Source organism: Salmo salar, chromosome 03, assembly GCF_965601325.2.
Source record: "Salmo salar chromosome 03, fSalSal1, whole genome shotgun sequence".
NCBI lineage: Eukaryota > Metazoa > Chordata > Actinopteri > Salmoniformes > Salmonidae > Salmo > Salmo salar.
In genome coordinates, this window is record NC_138293.1 from 69,216,112 (window position 1) to 69,236,801 (window position 20,690).

A 20,690-nucleotide genomic window follows, 5' to 3' on the forward strand; every position below is an offset into this window, starting at 1 on the left:
TACTCTTCTTTTCTCAACTCCTTATTTGGGTAAAATGCTTGGTAGATTTTGTTGCCATTGATTATTGTTATGTAATCATAGGGTATGGCATGGCCATACAGTGAGGGGGAAAAAGTATTTGATCCCCTGCTGATTTTGTACGTTTGCCCACTGACAAAGAAATGATCAGTCTATAATTTTAATGGTAGGTTTATTTGAACAGTGAGAGACAGGATAACAACAAAACAATCCAGAAAAACACATGTCAAAAATGTTATAAATTGATTTGCAATTTAATGAGGGAAATAAGTATTTGACCCCTCTGCAAAACATGACTTAGTACTTGGTGACAAAACCCTTGTTGGCAATCAGAGGTCAGACGTTTCTTGTAGTTGGCCACCAGGTTTGCACACATCTCAGGAGGGATTTTGTCCCACTCCTCTTTGCAGAGCTTCTCCAAGTCATTAAGGTTTCGAGGCTGACGTTTGGCAACTCGAACCTTCAGCTCCCTCCACCCATTTTCTATGGGATTAAGGTCTGGAGACTGGCTAGGCCACTCCAGGACCTTAATGTGCTTCTTCTTGAGCCACTCCTTTGTTGCCTTGGCCGTGTGTTATGGGTCATTGTCATGCTGGAATACCCATCCACGACCCATTTTCAATGCCCTGGCTGAGGGAAGGAGGTTCTCACCCAAGATTTGACGGTACATGGCCCCGTCCATCGTCCCTTTGATGCGGTGAAGTTGTCCTGTCCCCTTAGCAGAAAAACACCCCCAACGCATAATGTTTCCACCTCCATGTTTGACAGTGGGGATGGTATTCTTGGGGTCATAGGCAGCATTCCTCCTCCAAACACGGCGAGTTGAGTTGATGCCAAGGAGCTCAATTTTGGTCTCATCTGACCACAACACTTTCACCCAGTTGTCCTCTGAATCATTCAGATGTTCATTGGCAAACTTCAGACGGGCATGTATATGTGCTTTCTTGAGCAAGGGGACCTTGCGGGCGCTGCAGGATTTCAGTCCTTCACTGCGTAGTGTGTTACCAATTGTTTTCTTGGTGACTATGGTCCCAGCTGCCTTGAGATCATTGACAAGATCCTCCCGTGTAGTTCTGGGCTGATTCCTCACCGTTCTCATGATCATTGCAACTCCACAAGGTGAGATCTTGCATGGAGCCCCAGGCCGAGGGAGATTGACAGTCCTTTTGTGTTTCTTCCATTTGCGAATAATCGCACCAACTGTTGTCACCTCACCAAGCTGCTTGGCAATGGTCTTGTAGCCCATTCCAGCCTTGTGTAGGTCTACAATCTTGTCCCTGACATCCTTGGAGAGCTCTTTGGTCTTGGCCATGGTGGAGAGTTTGGAATCTGATTGATTGTTTGCTTCTATGGACAGGTGTCTTTTATACAGGTAACAAACTGAGATTAGGAGCACTCCCTTTAAGAGTGTGCTCGTAATCTCAGCTCGTTACCTGTATAAAAGACACCTGGGAGCCAGAAATCTTTCTGATTGAGAGGGGGTCAAATACTTATTTCCCTCATTAAAATGCAAATGAATTTATAACATTTTTGACGTGTTTTTCTGGATTTTTGTTGTTGTTATTCTGTCTCTCACTGTTCAAATAAACCTACCATTAAAATTATAGACTGATCATTTCTTTGTCAGTGGGCAAACGTCCAAAATCAGCAGGGGATCAAATACTTTTCCCCCTCACTGTACCTATTGTTCACTAGTAGTAGAGCTGGTGGCAACTATGACAACCTAAAATCTAAAGTAGTCAATTTTCTGTAACCAATCTCTCATTGCATCTAAAGTTAATGAATGTGAATGTCTGGGTTGAGTTTGGAGGAAATCTCATATCCCTGTTAATTGCTCTAATGCACAAGAGGCTAATTGCCAATTTGATGACATGCACTTCCAGATTTTTGAAGTAGGACTAATTGAAAGGATTACATTGAGGGCTGTTTGATCAGTGAAACAATAAAGCATATGGATCCAGTGAATTATTGAGGTATTGACCTGACTGACTCGCCCACTATGGCCTATAGCCAAGTTATATTGTGCTCATGTCATTCCTAGAGCGCTACAGATCTATCATTCATCTCAGTAAACTGCTATTTGCATGGGGAAATTACATGATGGAATGCATTTGTTTACATTTGGTGACTCAATAATGGTATGAACATTGAGGTAAATTGAATCCCACCAACAATAATTCACATCTTGTACAGTGTCACCTAGTGGTTAAAACAGTACTACCACTCAGTCTAGCTTGTGCTTCTTTTTGTGTGAGAATGAATCAGCCCTCTGCTGTTAGATATGACTAACAAATATACCTTTTAACATTCCATTTTAATAACACTTTTTCAAACTGCACAATATGCATAGCATAACATTGATTTAAACATGTATTTATAGAGTGGGGTGTAAAAAAAAAAAATGGCATGCACCTTTATGTAAGATGTTAAGACATGATGACAAGGGTCTATTTTATCGCTGCCAGGTCCTTTCTCTTCTTCACACATCCCTGCAGTTTGGCACCCTGATACAGACAGAATCACGCCTCCTCCTGCCTGAGACTATTAGACACTGTCTCTGGTGTTTTCAAGCAGCATGTTGCAAAAACACTCTTGTCACATTAGCTCAGATTCAGTAAGCTCATTCTATCTGGATCCAGCCTGAGTAAAGAAAAATTTAACTAATCAATTGAGCCTTAGTCACATAATTATGGAAATCATGTTGCAATGCAGGTTCTATTTAAGAAATATACATTTGTAGCTGAACTTCCAAAACATTTCTGGGTCATGTGAGAGTGCATGTATAAATCAAATCAAATTGTATTAGTCACATACACATATTTAGAAGATGCTATTGCCGGTGTAACGTTTTAAAAAAAATGTTGTCTTTGTGTGTGGGTGTGTATACATGAAAAGCAATGTGATCTTAATCAGACAGGCTGTGTCCATAGTATACATCATAGGGCTCGCTGATGTTGGTGGTCTGAGGACGAGGGATGGAGTAATCTTTGTCAGGATCTATTTCCTGAAACACAAACATGTGAAACATTAAAACATTAGTGCAGTAAATAATGGCAATTAGTTGTTCAACATTACATATACATTGCTTGTAATGGCAAGGGTCATATTCTTTTGTAAGATGTTATTTATCTTTTATGAACAATACAAAACATAAACATACAAATGACATCATAAAAACATCAACTACATCACACCTGCCCAGACCCACTAGCACACAACCCCATCTCCAGCGCCCGCATCACTTTCCTCCACATGGCCTGAAACTGCACCATTTTGTTTCTCTCCGTAGCCCACGCGTTTTCAATATTGGAATAATAAATAGATTTTTCCATGGTGTTAATGATGGTGAATTGATTGATTTCCACATTTTTAGTATACGTTTTTTCAAGATGAGTAATGAGAAGAGAATTGTCCATGGAAAACAAAGGAAAATACCGCACACTGCTACTCCCAGGTGATATTTATTTATAACAACGTTTCGACCCTTAAATGTTTATTTCACCTTCATTTAACCAGGTAGGCAAGTTGAGAACACGTTCTCATTTACAATTGCGACCTGGCCAAGATAAAGCAAAGCAGTTCGACACATACAACAACACAGAGTTACACATGGAATAAACAAACATACAGTCAATAATACAGTAGAAAATTAAGTCTATATACAATGTGAGCAAATGAGGTGAGATAAGGGAGGTAAAGGCAAAAAAGGCCATGGTGGCAAAGTAAATATACTGCTCAAAAAAATAAAGGGAACACTTAAACAACACATCCTAGATCTGAATGAAAGAAATAATCTTATTAAATACTTTTTTCTTTACATAGTTGAGGCAGGCAGCAGAACGTTCTCCACGGCGTCTCCAGACTCTGTCACGTCTGTCACGTGCTCAGTGTGAACCTGCTTTCATCTGTGAAGAGCACAGGGCGCCAGTGGCGAAATTGCCAATCTTGGTGTTCTCTGGCAAATGCCAAACGTCCTGCACGGTGTTGGGCTGTAAGCACAACCCCCACCTGTGGACGTCAGGCCCTCATACCACCCTCATGGAGTCTGTTTCTGACCGTTTGAGCAGACACATGCACATTTGTGGCCTGCTGGAGGTCATTTTGCAGGGTTCTGCCAGTGCTTCTCCTGCTCCTCCTTGCACAAATGCGGAGGTAGCGGTCCTACTGCTGGGTTGTTGCCCTCCTACGGCCTCCTCCACGTCTCCTGATGTACTGGCCTGTCTCCTGGTAGCGCCTCCATGCTCTGGACACTATGTTGACAGACACAGCAAACCTTCTTGCCACAGCTCGCATTGATGTGCCATCCTGGATGAGCTGCACTACCTGAGCCACTTGTGTGGGTTGTAGACTCCGTCTCATGCTACCACTAGAGTGAAAGCATCGCCAGCATTCAAAAGTGACCAAAACATCAGCCAGGAAGCAAAGAACTGAGAAGTGGTCTGTGGTCCCCACCTGCAGAACCACTCCTTTATTGGGGGTGTCTTGCTAATTGCCTATAATTTCCACATGTTGTCTATTCCATTTGCACAACAGCATGTGAAATTTATTGTCAATCAGTGTTGCTTCCTAAGTGGACAGTTTGATTTCACAGAAGTGTGATTGACTTGGAGTTACATTGTGTTGTTTAAGTGTTCCCTTTATTTTTTTGAGCAGTGTACAATATAGCAAGTAAAACACTGGAATGGTAGATTTGTAGTGGAAGAAAGTGCAAAGTAGAAATAGAAATAATGGGGTGCAAAGGAGCAAAATAAATAAATAAATACAGTAGGGGAAGGGGTAGTTGTTTAGGCTAAATTATAGATGGGCTATGTACAGGTGCAGTGATCTGTGAGCTGCTCTGACAGCTGGTGCTTAAAGCTAGTGAGGGAGATAAGTGTTTCCAGTTTCAGAGATTTTTGTAGTTCGTTTCAGTCATTGGCAGCAGAGAACTGGAAGGAGAGACGGCCAAAGGAGGAATTAGCTTTGGTGCTGCTATGGTGACCAGTGAGCTGAGATAAGGGGGACTTTACCTAGCAAGGTCTTGTAGATGACCTGGAGCCAGTGGGTTTGGCGACGAGTATGAAGCGAGGGCCAGCCAACGAGAGCGTACAGGTCGCAGTGGTGGGTAGTATATGGGGCTTTGGTGACAAAACAGATGGCACTGTGATAGACTGCATCCAGTTTATTGAGTAGGGTATTGGAGCCTATTTTGTAAATGACATCGCCGAAGTCGAGGATCGGTAGGATGGTCAGTTTTACGAGGGTATTTTTGGCAGCATGAGTGAAGGATGCTTTGTTGCGAAATAGGAAGCCAATTCTAGATTTAACTTTGGATTGGAGATGTTTGATGTGAGTCTGGAAGGAGAGTTTACAGTCTAACCAGACACCTAGGTATTTGTAGTTGTCCACATATTCTAAGTCAGAACCGTCCAGAGTAGTGATGCTGGACGTGCGGGCAGCGATCGGTTGAAGAGCATGCATTTAGTTTTACTTGTATTTAAGAGCAGTTGGAGGCCACGGAAGTAGAGTTGTATGGCATTGAAGCTCGTCTGGAGGGTTGTTAACACAGTGTCCAAAGAAGGGCCAGAAGTATACAGAATGGTATCGTCTGCGTAGAGGTGGATCAGAGAATCACCAGCAGCAAGAGCGACATCATTGATGTATACAGAGAAAAGAGTTGGCCCAAGAATTGAACCCTGTGGCACCCCCATAGAGACTGCCAGAGGCCCGGATAAAAGGCCATCCGATTTGACACATTGAACTCTATCAGAGAAGTAGTTGGTGAACCATGCAAGGCAATCATTTGAGAAACCAAGGCTATTGAGTCTGCCGATGAGGATGTGGTGATTGACAGAGTCGAAAGCCTTGGCCAGGTCAATGAATACAGCAGCACAGTATTGTTTCTTATCGATGGCGGTTACGATATCGTTTAGGACCTTGAGCATGGCTGAGGTGCACCCATGACCAGCTCTGAAACCAGATTGCATAGCGGAGAAGGTGCGGTGGGATTCGAAATGGTCGGTAATCTGTTTGTTGACTTGGCTTTCGAAGACCTTAGAAAGGCAGGGTAGGATAGATATAGGTCTGTAGCAGTTTGTGTCAAGAGTGTCATCAGGCATCCATGTAAAGTACCTGGATGTGCGTATGTTTTTCAGTTTTTGTAAGAGAATCATCCAAACCACCGGGTATCTCACTACACCCCCATGTGCCATGTCTTGAAATATGCAGATAGACTGATTAAAAGTACATTTACATTTTAATACTTCAGACAGCCAACTTTATAGCTCCGCCCACAAATTCTGGACTTAATTGCATTCCCAGAAGGCATCGATTATTGAGACATGACTCTATGCTTGTGCTGTAGAATTTGTGAATTTTGTCTTTTGTATAATACAATTCTATACATGATCTTATACTGGATTAAGCATGTATTTTTGTTAGTTATTCTTTATTACAACATGCTGATTCTCATTCCTATTAATCATCTAGTAAGCCCAGAGCCATTTTGAAGCCTACTCACTGTCATTGAGAATCCAGACTCATATGGTGATTGGAAAACGGGGTCTTGTTTTCTGCCTGGGGAAGAGAACACAATACAATGACTCAATTATCTGCAGATTCCATACAGTAAGTATTCAAGTAACAGATTGTGTAATTAACCTCATATGTCATATTTTATTCATTGGAGCTAGTCCATATATAATTTAGCTTCCATGCAACTTATTAGTACTGTACCACCAGTAAATTTTCTGTGTTTCTAATGTTATGTTACTGATTAACTAAACGTAGACATGCAGTACAGTACATTTCCCTGCTTTACTCCTTTCCAGTGCTACTGTTTCTCACTTCTCCGTTCCTCACCGTCGTTCTCAAAGCTTCTGTTCTCCCTCCCTTCTATCAGGTTCCCCAGCCCTGGCAGGTTGGCGTTGGGACTGGTCCATCCGCCAAAGTCTAGGGGGCCCTCCTTTGAGCTGGCCTCCCACCTGCAGAGGAGAACCACTTGGGCTAGTCCGTGGCCCAGCAGCAGGACCCAGCCGTTGGCCACCAGGGCTATACTCAGCACCGGGTCATCCCACTGCGGCCGCCGGCCCATCTCCATGTTACCCCGGGTCAGCAGGGCGATCCACACCACCCAGATGGCAGCAGACAGCAGCAGGGTGAGGCAGAGCAGCGTGGCCTGGACCTGGGTCTGTCGGCGGCTGCCCCCGCTGTAGCTGTAGCTGTAGGTGAGACAGGAGCTGCAGAGGCAGCACAGGGAGAGGACCAGGCCGGCGGCCAGCAGAACCAGCACGTAGATGAGCAACATGACAAACTCCCCCTGGAAGTACTGGCAGGGCTGGCCGTCCCGCAGCAGCACAATGATCAGCCACTCTGTAGCGATGACCACCTGGAGGGTGAAGAGGGCCAGGGCCACCCCAGCCTCCCCCCAGCCCCGGGCCACAGAGAAGCCCAGCAGGGCCAGGCAGTGTGCCAGCAGGCAGGAGAAAGCCAGGGAGAACAGCACCCCGAACAGGAAGAGGCGCGTGGGGCATGTCTGGGTGGTGAGGCGGATGACGAAGGCAAAGGTCAGGGCGAAGACCCCCGCCGTGCTGAGCAGGAACAAAGCCATGGAGGCTACGCTCCCCCCAATGCCCCTGCGCTGGCGGGACGACACACACATCCACAGGGTCCAGAACAGCAGCCCCACCAGCAGCCCTGAACTGACCACAAAACCCAGTGAGGCCAGGCTCTCCACCACGATACCCCACGCCGCCTGACGGTCACACAGGTAGGAGTACACGGGGTCCAGATCCGCCCCACACCCCAGGATTGCATCCTGGGAAGTAGAGTTTGAGGAAGAGTTGCGCTGGAGGAAGGAAGTGGTGCCTCGGTTGATAATGGATTTTACAGTGGGATTGTTAGCGGAGATATTGGGGATAGCCTTAGAGCTAGTGGCAGCACTGGGAGGGATGGTTTGGTTGAGGGTGCTGGCATTCAGTGTGGTCTGACATGTGCTGGGAAGTGGGACATTGAATAGTAGGATGAGAAAAAGAGATTTGTGTGTCTGGAATGGAAAGACCATCCTTTTGTTTTGTTTTGTATGCATGTTGTTGTGTCCTTCCTCTCTGGTTTTCTGTTTTGATGGTATACTCCCTGCTCAGATGGGCCTTTGCTACCTGGAAAAAGTAGCATCCATGAGCGCATGTATTTTTGACTCTGAATATCTTTATTTATAGAGCATAGCGGTATTTAGGACAATCAAATCAATTAAGGTGCGTTTGAATAAAGATCAGAGAGAGAGAGAGAGAGAGAGAGAGAGAGAGAGAGAGAGAGAGAGAGAGAGAGAGAGAGAGAGAGAGAGCAGCCAGAGGGAAGGGAGCAGACAGACCACAGACATGCCAAGACAGGGAAATAACTTTGTGTACACAGTAAGAACAGAGGAATTAGGAGTGATTTCATTAGGAATTGATTCTAGATACTCTACATCAGGGATGGACAACTTGGAGGAAGTCGGGGCCACAGAAAATCTGAACTCATCATGAGGGGCTGCAGTTGCTCGCGGGTCTGCGTACCCACATTGTTTACAGATAATTGCAATTCTACACATTTTGCCATAGGGTAGAGAGAAATGTTTGCAGTTTTTAATATTATAACTGAGTGACTAACATAATCATATCATAGTATTATACTGTATTTTATACAGGACAGTTTAGATAGCTGGCTGCAAAACTAACTTAGGGATCTAAAAACTGTTAGCTGACATGGGCTAATTGACTGACTATCAGTGCTTTATATGACAAGAGAATAACTGCTGATGACAACCACATTTCGAAATTGCACCTTGTATATTCCACTATTTTAACTCGCAGCAATAAGTTGAAACCCCAACTGATTTCGTAATAAATAAATACAAATTGGGACGTCCCGATCCCCATCCCTGCTCTACACAGAGGAAAAATGTAGACTACATTAACTCATAAAGCCATGTGAAACCAGGAAAGAGGGCAATAGGGAGTGAGCGTGACAGTGAAATACAAATGCGGAGGGGGGGTTGACACACTGAGATTGGAAGTGAGAGGTAGTGAGAGAGAGAAGCCAGAGATATACTCTCCTGATAGTTGATTGTCACTTCCTCTAGTTCATAACAGAGCCCTTGTTTCAGTGTCAGAGATTCAAATATGACATTTCATTTGCTTATCGCTGGGTAAATATGGCCCTGGCCCCTTTATTTAACCCTTAAGGATAACTGTGTTGCACAGAGGGCAGGAGATGAAACCTCTAAAAGTCACTAAAACCTCTCTGTCAAGTCTATCTTTACCGATTATTTCAGGAACATGTTCATGTGGCTGGTAATTTGTTATATAACATAAACAAATATTTACTAAAAGAATTGTTTTGAATATTTTTCAGTTGATTGGGTCGTTGAATTGGTTGACAGTAACAACAGTCTAAACGATAATGATTAATTGGTTGACAGTAACAACAGTCTAAACGATAATGATTAATTGGTTGACAGTAACAACAGTCTAAACGATAATGATTAATTGGTTGACAGTAACAACAGTCTAAACGATAATGATTAATTATCATCCAACAACAGGAGACATGAAGGCATCGCTGCTTCAACTGCTTACTTTTAATCTTGAGCAACATTTTTACTTTAAAACAACAAACTCATCCTGTGGAAAAACAGGTGGCAAAAAAATGGTAGGATATACCTCCATTCAAGCTACTTTCAAACTAGCAAGGACAAGTAACATTAATTGATTTACCCTTTATCCGGAGGCTTCAGTGCATCCACCTCTGTGCTTGGTGGTTATTTCTCTCCTACTTGTAGTTCCACTTGAGATTTGCAATTAACTCTCAGCTGATGCATCAGTAGACAGTCATCTATGTATGAACATGCCTCCTAACTCAAGGATGTTCCCATATCTCTTACAGGCAGTGCAAGAGGGAGGGAGGGAGGGAGGGAGAGAGGGAGGGAGGGAGGGAGGGAGAGAGGGAGGGAGGGAGGGAGGGAAAGCAGGAAGAGAGGAATGAGAGAGGGAGTAAATTATTTTGGAAACTAAAGATGATTGGTTTTCACCTCAGCCACATTTACATCTACTGGTGAAGCGATAGGAGAGAAGTTTGGACTGACCCACCCCTGACTTCCCCTCCTCTCACTCTCTTTTTCTTAGTCTATCTCACAAAACAGCAAAGTATAGGTGGGGCTCAAATCCCTGGAGGCTATGGAACAGGCACTGATACACACACGCACACACACGCCCACAAACACACATGCGCAAGCATGCACGCGCACACACACACGCACGCCCACACACATACACACACGCACGCCCACGAACACACATGCGCACACGCACACGCCCACACGCCCACAAACACACACGCGCGCGCCACACACACACACACACACACACACACACACACACACACACACACACACACACACACACACACACACACACACACACACACACACACACACACACACACACACACACACACACACACACACACACACACACACAGTATTAAGGAAATGCTAAAGTTGAACATCTAGCTATGAGAGTTGACCACGTGATTGGAAGTGATATGCATAGGCCCAGATCTGAATGCCAGGTCATCATAAATAATCACACTGCTATGTTACAGAGAGAGGTTAAATTTGATCTTTGCTTTTAATTTAAGGTTAGACATAAGTGTGGTTAGGATTAAGGTTAGGTTTAAAATCAAATTTTTGTAGAAATAGACATGGTTTATTACTTTGTGGCTGTAGTAACTAGTGATGACCGAGGAGGAGGGAGGAGGAGGCTGAATAACACAACTGACTCATCTAACTGTCCCTAAGACTAACAGTAACCACTTAGACATAACCTCACAACACTGATACCCCTCGGGTGGTGTATGTCAGGGAGGGAGAATGCCTTCCAATGGGTCTCTGTATGAACAAGCCCGTGCTGAGCTCCTGGGTTCAAGTCTGTACAGGCAAGGACGTTCTGTAAGGTGTGTGTAAATGGAGCAGAGGGGATAAACACTGAAGCTTTCATAGAGACAGACATAAAGGCCGGGATAGTTTGTCTGCTCACAGTATAGGATTTCCATAAGCTTCAGGGACCTAGGAGAAGAAGTTACAGTATCAGTAGACTATCAAGAGTTACTAAATAAATATTAAAGCACAGACACAGAGAGTGACCTATGACCACAGGGCATCAACCAAAACAATGTAGCAACACAATGTTACGGCTGTCGGGAGAGAGAGTAAACCAAGGTGCAGCGGAGTTAGTGTTCATCTTGAAATTTAATTAGAACAAAAGAGAACACTACAAAAATGAACAAAAACACAACAGCAAAACAGTCCTGTTAGGAAATAATCTAAACAGAAACAATCCCCCACAAAACCCAAAGGAAAAACAGGCTCCTTATGTGTGACTCCCAATCAGAAACAACGAACTTCCGCTGTGCCTGATTGGGAGCCACACACGGCCCAAAACAAAGAAATACAAAAACCTAGAAAACGAACATAGAACGCCCACCCAATGTAACACCCTGGCCTAACCAAAATAAAGAACAAAAACCCCTCTCTATGGCCAGGGCGTTACACACAAATGGGAAAGACATTTTGAGAAAGATATTTGGGGGACTGTGAAATAAAGGAGTTGATTTCCTCCTTTCGTGTGCTAAGGGATTGTAACACCCAGGACATTGTCTGGAATATTCTAAGAGTGGCATACTGTATTATTCTTTCTCAATATTTGTGGTTGCTATGTCATGGAAATGAGACGTTGTTCTATAAGACACTGGTAACAGTTGGATGTGTCTCTGAGATAAGGACATGTACAGTATGTTTGTGAAAAACCTAACATAGTAAACCGGTTGTGAGAAATATATACAATACCAGTCAAAAGTTTGAACACACCTACTCATTCAAGGGTTTTCCTTTATTTTTACTATTTTCTACATTGTAGAATAATAGTGAAGACATCAAAACTATGAAATAACACATATGGAATCATGTAGTATCCAAAAAGTGTTAAACAAATCAAATTCAAAGTAGCCACCCTTTGCCTTGATGACAGCTTTGCACACTCTTGGCATTCTCTTAACCAGCTTCATGAGGAATGCTTTTCCAACAGTCTTGAAGGAGTTCCCACATGTGCTGAGCACTTGTTGGCTTCTTTTCCTTCACTCTACGGTCCAACTCATCCAAAGCCATCTCAATTGGGGTTGAGGTCGAGTGATTGAGGAGGCCAGTTCATCTGATGCTGCACTCCATCACTCTCCCCGGTCAAATAGCCCTTACACAGCCTGGAGGTATGTTTTGGGTCATTGTCCTGTTGAAAAATAAATGATAGTGGGACTAAGTGCAGACCAGATGGGATGGCGTATCGCTGCAGAATACTGTGGTAGCCATGCTGGTTAAGTGTGCCTTGAATTCTAAATAAATCACAGACAGTGTTACCAGCAAAGCACCATCACACCACCTCCTCCATGCTTCACGGTGGGAACCACACACGTGAAATCATCCGTTCACCTGCTCTGCGTCTCACAAAGACATGGCGGTTAGAACCAAAAATCTCAAATTTGGACTCATCAGACCAAAGGACAGATTTCCACCAGTCTAATGTCCATTGCACGTGTTTCTTGGCCCAAGAAAGTCTCTTCTTCTTATTGGTGTCCTTCAGTAGTGGCTTCTTTGTTGCAATTTGACCATGAAGGCGTGATTCTCGCAGTATCCTCTGAACAGTTGATGCTGAGATGTGTCTGTGACTTGAACTCTGTGAAGAATTTATTTGGGCTGCAATCTGAGGTGCAGTTAACAATATTGAACTTATCCTCTGCTGCAGAGGTGACTAGGGGTCTTTCTTTCCTGTGGCAGTCCTCATGAGAGCCAGTTTCATCATAGCGCTTGATGTTTTTTGCAACTGCACTTGAAGAAACTTTTAAAGTTCTTGACATTTTCCGTATTGACTGACCTTCATGTCTTAGAGTAATGATGGACTGTCATTTCTCTTTGCTTATTTGAGCTGTTCTTGCCATAATATGGACTTGGTCTTTTAGGCTATCTTCTGTTTTGAACCCCTACCTTGTCACAACACAACTGATTGGCTCAAAGCATAAAGAAGGAAAGAAATTCCACAAATTAGGCACACCTGTTAATTGAAATGCATTCCAGGTGACTACCTCATGAAGCGGGTTGAAAGAATGCCAAGAGTGTGCAAAGCTGTCATCAAGGCAAAGGGTGGCTACTTTGAAGAATCTCAAATATAAAATATATTTTGATTTGTTTAACACTTTTTTGGTTACTATAGGTTTCCATATGTGTTATTTCATCGTTTTGATGTCTTCACTATTATTCTACAATGTAGAAAATAGTAAAAAAATAAAGGAAAATCCTTGAATGAGTAGGTGTGTCCAAACTTTTGATTGGTACTGTACATTTGTTAAAGTTTCAAACTACAGTATGTTATTGTCACGATTCCCACCGACGGTGGCGCCCCCTCCTGCTCGGGTGGCGCTCGGCGGTCGTCGTCACCGGCCTATTAACTGCCACTGTTTCCCTTTTTTGGTTTTCCCTTCCTTTTGGTTTTGTGCACCTGTGTTTAGTTTGGTTAATTAGCGGGGCTATTTATGTTAGCTGGTCCGCTTCCGTGTTGTGCGGGATTATTTCTAAAGTGACGGTTCATGTTCGTGTCGGCGCTATTTTACGGCGTGTGTATTTTCTCCCCTGTGTGTGGGAGTATTTTGTTTAATGAGTGAGTGTACATTAAATACGCCACTACCCTGTGCTCGCTGCTTCCTGTGCCTCATTCCTTCACCACGACTGCCAATCCGTTACAGTTATTGTGGAGCAATGTAGAAAGAATATGGTTGAATTATATGCTTATGAATGTTAATTGCTGTTCTGAATGAATGTTCTTTAAAAGAATGTCAGATATTAGTGAAAAGTATAACATACTCAAATTTTCATTTTATACCCCATCATGGAAGGGGTTGTATTTTCTCATATTTTCTCAGAGATGACAGAAGAGTAAAGGACAACATGAGTATTGAAAATAATAACTTTACTGGATCTATCAGGACATACAATCACACATACACATTCCGTCATATAAATGTGTTTGTAACACATCAATATATTTATATTTTGTTTGGTGGCATACCATACACTAAGAAGGGGGCAGTGTGGTAGCACCACAGGGATAACAGGGAATGCCTTCACCATAATGATCTATGACAAAGCATCACACACCCTCCTCCCTGGTCTCATCCCTTTCGTTTCCTGTGTGTTCACAGTAGCACACCTTATCAACAACAAGTAAAAAACACAATGCAAAAAAAAGAGATTGGGGTAAAAAGGGAGGGTAACGAAGGTGGAGGTTGCAGTGGAAACAGAGACATATTTACAGTTCTGTAGTAGACTATAAGCAAGTACAAGCTAGTCATAGCTAGTCTTTGCTTGCGTCCACTGCTGTGGTTGATGGTTCACAGAGGAATTGGAGGACTAAAGGGATCTGAGTGATTACAAAAGGACAGAGGGAAGGGGGAGCCGAGGTAGGCTATTGTAGAGAGGAGCGGTGGGGGTGGTCTTGTTGTATCACATCAAGTATTTCTTATGTCCTGTATAAAATACAGTATAATACTATTATATGATAATAATAAAAATAAACAGTTCAGTGTTCCGTCTGCCCACCGTATGTGGTCTTTCAGGCCGCAGTGCCTGACCACAACAGACTTAAGAACAGTGTGGAGTGACGAGACCACTTTAGGGGGATGGCCAGTCGCCTTATGGTGGCGCGCCAGACTAACACAGAAGGAAAGGGTCAAGAGCGGAGAGGTTAAGGGAAGGCAGGAGGCAGCAGTCTTAGATGATTCCATATTTGGCCAGATCACTGAGCTCCATGTCGCCGTAGGCCTCCCATGGGCAGACCACTGCTATGTCTAGAGAGAATGAGAGAGGGAGAAACAATTAGTATTGATTGTCCAGTTGATGAAAAAGGGCAAGGAACACTTGTTGGTTGTCTTGGTTGTCGATATACAGTGCCTTCAGAAGGAATTCCACATTTTGTTGTGTTACAGCCTGAATTGAAAATGGATTAAAACACACAATACCTCATAATGTCAAAGTGGAATCAGGTTTTTCCACATTTTTCCAAATTAATTAAAAATTTGAATCTGAAATGTCTTGAGTCAATACGTTTTCTTGGATGAACTCACTCTGTGTGCAATAATAGTGTTTAACATAATTTTTAAATGACAATCTCATCTCTGTACCCCACATATAAAATTATCTGTATGGTCCCTCAGTCGAACAGTGAATTTCAAACTCAGATTGAACTTCAAAGACCAGGGAGGTTTTCCGATTCCTCATTACAAAGAAGGGCACCTATAAAATAATAAAAGCAGACATTGAGTGTCCCTTTGAGCATGGTGAAGTTATTAATTTCACTTTGGATGGTGTGTCAATACACCCAGTCTTTACAAAGATACAGGCGTTCCTTCCTAACTCAGTTGCCGGAGAGGAAGGAAACCGCTCAGGGATTTCACCATGAGGCCAATTGTGACTTTAAAAACTGAGGATGGATCAACAACATTGTACTTACTCCACAATATTAACCTAATTGACAGAGTGAAAAGAAGGACCTCTGTACAGAATAAAAATATTCCAAAACATGCATCCTGTCTGCAACAAGGCACTAAAGTAAAACTGCAAAAAATGTGGCAAAGCAGTTCACTTTTTGTCCTGAATACAAAGTGTTATGTTTGAGGCAAATCCAATACAACACATTACTGAGTACCACTCTCCATATTTTCAAGTATAGTGGTTGCTGCATCATGTTATGGGTATGCTTGTAATCGTTAAGGACTGGGGAGTTTTCAGGGTAAAAAGGAAACATAATGGAGCTAAGCACAGGAAAAATCCTAGGGGAAAACCTGGTTCAGTCTGCTTCCACCAGACACTGGGAGATGAATTCACATTTCATCAGGAGAATAACTTACACTGGAGTTGCTTACCAAGAAGACAGTGTATGTTCCTAAGTGTCCGAGTTACAGTTTTGACTTAAATCTGCTTGTAAATGGTTGTCTAGCAATGATCAACAACCAATTTGACAGAGCCTAATTTTGAAAATAATAATGGGAAAATATTGTGCAAAACTCTGAGACTTACCAAGAAAAACTCACAGCTGTTATCGCTGCCAAAGGTGATTCGAACATGTAATTGACTCAGGGGAGTGAAAACTTATGTACTTATACTTATTTTCATTACATTTGCAAAAATGTCTAGAAAGATGTTTTCTCTTTGTCATTGTGGGGTATTGTGTGTAGATGTGTGAGAAAAAAAAATATTTAATCCATTTTGAATTCAGGCTGTAACAACTAAATGTGGGATAATTCAAGGGGTATGAATACTTTCTGAAGGCGCTGTATACTGAAAGTAGAAATACACATATATAGATGAACAAACATGACTACTGATGATTGCAGATGGAATATCAAAGTTACCTGTGCCAAGACCCTCCATGCCGGGGATGTCATCACCAAATCTGCAATTGACAAGGAAACATGTTTGTATCTTACAGATTCTAGAATTTGTCTGTCTGCATTTATACAGGTTTGAGAATGTGAGAAATTTGAGTGCTTGTTCGTGTGAATAAGTGGAACGGTTGTGTGTGGAGTTTGTGTGAATGTGTGATGACAGAGAGAGAGATTCTCACCCTTTCTGGCCAGGCTTGGGGGCCTTGCTCTTGAATGTACGGGTTTGCCTCTGCTTGAACTTGGGGGGTCCCTTCTTGGGGGTGGTGGGGCCAGCTGTTCCGGCGGGCGTTGCCAGGGCGCTTCCTGCAGGGGGAGCTGTGTTCATTTCTGCTGAGGTCTGACACAGAGCGAGACAGAGATTGTTATAAGACTGTACATAATATAACATTTGAAATGTTTCTATTCTTTTGACATTTTTGTGAGTATAATGATTACTCTTAATTTCTGATTGTTTATTTCACTTGCTTTGGCAATGTAAACATGTTTCCCAAGCCAATAAATCCCATTAGAAAGAAAGAGAGTGCGCTGTTATAGTGTTGGCCAGAAAGTCTATAATTTCCCTCTATCTTGTATTATCCTCACTCCCATTCTCTATGTCTATCCTGGCTAGTTTAACTTCACTTCAGGTCTGTCCGCCCCCCCCCCCCCCCTCCCCTCTCTTCTTCTCTACTGCTTTCTTTCTGCTAATCTCTAGCGCTCTGCCAGGCTCCCTCCAGCCACCTTACTGGTAATCAGGATAGATTAGGGGGATTTGGCTAAACAGCCAGATTATCTTTGATTCCATATAAAACCCAATTTGATAAATTGCCCTTCTTAAATCCCAGGAATGTCCTCTGTGTCACACGCAATTGCTTAGATCACGAAGGGAGGGGGTAAATCACCTCCTTCATTTCTCAGTCCCATAATATATTTTTCTAAACATCTTTCCCATTTGGGTTGGTACATTGTCTTGACCCTGTATACTCTCCTTTCTTAGCATGGACATCTTTTTAGATGCCTGATTTTACATTATCAATTATTTTGACCTGACTAAAGTATTGACTTGACTAGCCCCCACTGAATTTATATACATGCATATAGCATTGTAACACTATTGTAAATTATATCTTCACTACTGTGCATCTGATTTAAGATCCCATTGGCCTTCGATGTCATCAGGGAAAAAAGGTTGATCCTTATGACTTAGTAAGGATGTCGGGACGGACGTCAATTAATGATGGTATTGAGACCGGCTGTGGCTGGCCTGCCAATCTCTTTAGTGGCTCAGACACTATACTGGACAACAGGTGAGGCCACACTCTGTCCTTCTTCATCCGTTTAAGCAGTATCCTCCTAATCTGTCTCCTGAGTACCCCCTTCCCTGAACCTGGGAGCTCCATAATCCTGTTAACATAATGACGTGGATGGAGCTCACTTTACCAGGACATGGTATGTAACTCAACAGATGCTGCACCTGCATGAGATCACAGATCTGGCTCTCCCTATGCTGCTGCCAAATGCCCATCCAGAGGGGATAAAGATCTGTAAAGCTGTGCAAAAGCATCTGTTGTTGTGATTTCAGTCTCTGCTTCTACCAGGTAAGTCTAGCCTCTCTCTCTAGGAATGTGGTGTCTGCTCTCTCTCAGATATCTGCCTTCCACTGGAAGTTTTGGATGCACATTGAAAATCCTGTCATTGTTTTACAACTTTTTAGATGTTGCACTGCGGTTTTGACATTTCCCCCTAAGGAGCAGAATGTGATTTCTGCAGGTCAACTGTTTCTACAGTCACATCATTTATCAATTGACTGGCACAAATGTTTTCCCACCTAGTTCCCACTGCGCTATTATAAATAAAATCTCACTGTTCCAATATCAACACTAGCATACCACTGAGTGTGAAGCAATGCATTGGGCATGCCTTAATGGTATTCTAGTATGGACATTGGAACTTGCTGCTTCTAATGTGCCAATGATTTTAGAGTCAAGATGCACACGTTTGTAGCTATGTAGACTTCTGTATATCACACAAATGGATTCCACATTTCACTTCCCAATCTGAAAGCACACTCATTGCTATCATGCTAGAATTCTCAATTGAGCAGGTGAGCTACAATTACAAATGCATGTACATTCTGCATCATGGCTACAGGTGATAGATTTGCATGAGTCAATCAATCACAATCTTAGATGTTCCTGCTTGATACTCTTGGAACTTTTCCTTTATACTTCCTTTACAAGTTATGTGTACTTATACTGTAGCACTAATGTATTCATCTATATTAGCAATAAGTAATTAAGTAGTAGTAATGTATTATTTCTAAGGAATAATAAAGAAAAGTAGCAATAAGGAGGCCCCCCCGTAACCTATTCCCAAGGTCGTTGCTGTAAATGAGAACGTGTTCTCAGTCAACTTACCTGGAAAATAAGGGTTAAATAAAAATAAATAAATAAATAAAAAGTCTCTGCCTCACCTAATTTCACAAATGTTCCAAGGAGCTTCTGTCTCGAAATGAGAGCTACTGCTGCATGTCAGTCCAAGAGCAAAATGAATACAAGGAACCGGACTTTGTTTAAATACCCCTGATTCTTAATCCTGCAGTCTCCTGGTTTCCAGTCACATGGTCTCCAAAAAGGTCAGCCAGCTCCTTCACCACCCTCACCCCACCTCCATTCCTTGACATCAGAGGGGGTGGGGACATCAGTGAGGCAGGTCAATATGTTGTTTTTAACTAACTTATCCAATTAAGCCTTGGCACGCCTGTGTCAAGCGAGTCGACATTGTCTGTATGTGGTTGCGTTCCTGGTTTATGTGATGGGTCTTTAAAGATTGTGTTGTCACTCATGATGTTCCTTGGTCCTTGTGATCAGATGGTACGCTTAGACCTCTATCTTCTCCTGATAACTATTTTGTTGCTTGAGTGGGATATTTTACCTAAGATACACCGATAGCACTGGTAAAATATTAAAATAACACACACACACACACCTGAAAAATAAAGAACATTTCCTGACTTGTCATGTAGGTTAGGGGTCAATCTACTAAAGTTATTTTACTTGGTGATAATCAGTGTGTCTGTATTTACTGTATTTTTGCAGGTGGCATTCTTTAACAGTCCTGTTACAGCTGGTATATACGCCTACCTGTAATTTACCATCAGAAATACCATCAAAACATTTCTGATTAAACAAACATTGAAGCCAATAGCAAAAAATAGTAACATTTTTCAGAATGGATTTTTTTTGTGGATAAAATGAAGAATGGATCAATTCCATTACTCATAATTGGCTAGACAATTTTTTCCAAGTTAACTGAAAACCAAGTTAGTCGTCATATCCGTCTTGCAGTATTCAGTATATACGTCAGAGCATTGAGGAAGTACTGTGAATCTGCATTGCGTAAGATTATCCTTTTCTAGTATGTGACTACATACTGTGAGTCTAATACTTTTAGCTATATATCCAATCACCACGCAGCATCTTACTGTATCAAGGACATTCAAACAATAAGTGATTTTTATGAATGTTTCAGAGCTAACTGTAAGCACATAGGTCTGAAATTTGTTTTAGAGCAAATACAACAAACTGTAATAGTAGCTCATTCCCAAATCCCTATAATTTATACTCTAGACAGTACAATTTAAGTCTAGCACTACTTGAGATCATTACACAACATCAAACTCTTTTTTTACCCCATTCATTTCTTCGGTGCTATTATTATTAGTAATAAAGTGCAGCATGAATCAAAACCTCTGTATGGGGAGAGGGTGTAGTATTGTATTTTACATTTCCTTGTTGATATGGTAAAGATGTTAATGTCCATGGGGAATAATTAGATGGGAAGGTGCCCATTTAATGGGGAAATGTACTTACTAAAACTGTGTTATGTGTTTCTCACCTAGCTATCTTAAGATGAATGCACTAACTGTAAGTCACTGTGGATAAGAGCATCTGCTAAATGCTTAAAATGTCAATGTAAATGAACCGTAACGGTGCTGGCAAAATCCACATCATCACAGGAGGCAACAGTCTAACCACAGAGCTCTGATGTGCAAAGACATTGATCTTGAGGTCTGGCATGGTGAAGTGGCCAAATATGGAACTACAGTTAATGGGGACATTCTATATTAGAGATTTAGGACCCTTTGGTACAGGACAGACCAAGCAGTGCAGACCAAGGGCCCTTAAAGGAAA

At 42.4% G+C, this 20,690-nt stretch overlaps 2 protein-coding genes across 2 annotated transcripts; both read right to left on the minus strand.

The window, feature by feature from the left end:
• Window positions 1–2,313: 2,313 nt before the first annotated feature.
• Window positions 2,314–9,898, minus strand: LOC106601203 (G-protein coupled receptor family C group 5 member D). The gene is made up of 4 exons (XM_014193208.3): window positions 9,750–9,898; window positions 6,859–8,153; window positions 6,518–6,573; window positions 2,314–3,022 (listed from the first exon to the last, which is right to left on the minus strand). Exons 2-4 carry the CDS (start codon window positions 8,081–8,083, stop codon window positions 2,924–2,926), a joined length of 1,380 nt encoding a protein of 459 aa, XP_014048683.3. The 5' UTR covers window positions 8,084–8,153; window positions 9,750–9,898; the 3' UTR covers window positions 2,314–2,923.
• Window positions 9,899–14,028: 4,130 nt separating this feature from the next.
• On the minus strand, window positions 14,029–19,071 carry LOC106601202 (retinal cone rhodopsin-sensitive cGMP 3',5'-cyclic phosphodiesterase subunit gamma). The gene is made up of 4 exons (XM_014193207.2): window positions 18,971–19,071; window positions 16,698–16,855; window positions 16,486–16,526; window positions 14,029–14,922 (listed from the first exon to the last, which is right to left on the minus strand). Exons 2-4 carry the CDS (start codon window positions 16,841–16,843, stop codon window positions 14,846–14,848), a joined length of 264 nt encoding a protein of 87 aa, XP_014048682.1. The 5' UTR covers window positions 16,844–16,855; window positions 18,971–19,071; the 3' UTR covers window positions 14,029–14,845.
• Window positions 19,072–20,690: the final 1,619 nt, after the last annotated feature.

Excerpts from the sequence above, each read along its gene's own strand:
- LOC106601203 (XM_014193208.3), bottom strand. The coding sequence starts at position 8,083 with ATGCATACAAAACAAAACAAAAGGATGGTCTTTCCATTCCAGACACAC. Across the intron at positions 6,574-6,858 it reads CAGAAGCTTTGAGAACGACG|GCAGAAAACAAGACCCCGTT; the intron begins GTGAGGAACGGA and ends TCTCTTCCCCAG. Across the intron at positions 3,023-6,517 it reads AGTCTGGATTCTCAATGACA|GAAATAGATCCTGACAAAGA; the intron begins GTGAGTAGGCTT and ends TTTGTGTTTCAG.
- LOC106601202 (XM_014193207.2), bottom strand. The coding sequence starts at position 16,843 with ATGAACACAGCTCCCCCTGCAGGAAGCGCCCTGGCAACGCCCGCCGGA. Across the intron at positions 16,527-16,697 it reads CCCAAGCCTGGCCAGAAAGG|ATTTGGTGATGACATCCCCG; the intron begins GTGAGAATCTCT and ends TGTCAATTGCAG. Across the intron at positions 14,923-16,485 it reads CATGGAGGGTCTTGGCACAG|ACATAGCAGTGGTCTGCCCA; the intron begins GTAACTTTGATA and ends CATTCTCTCTAG.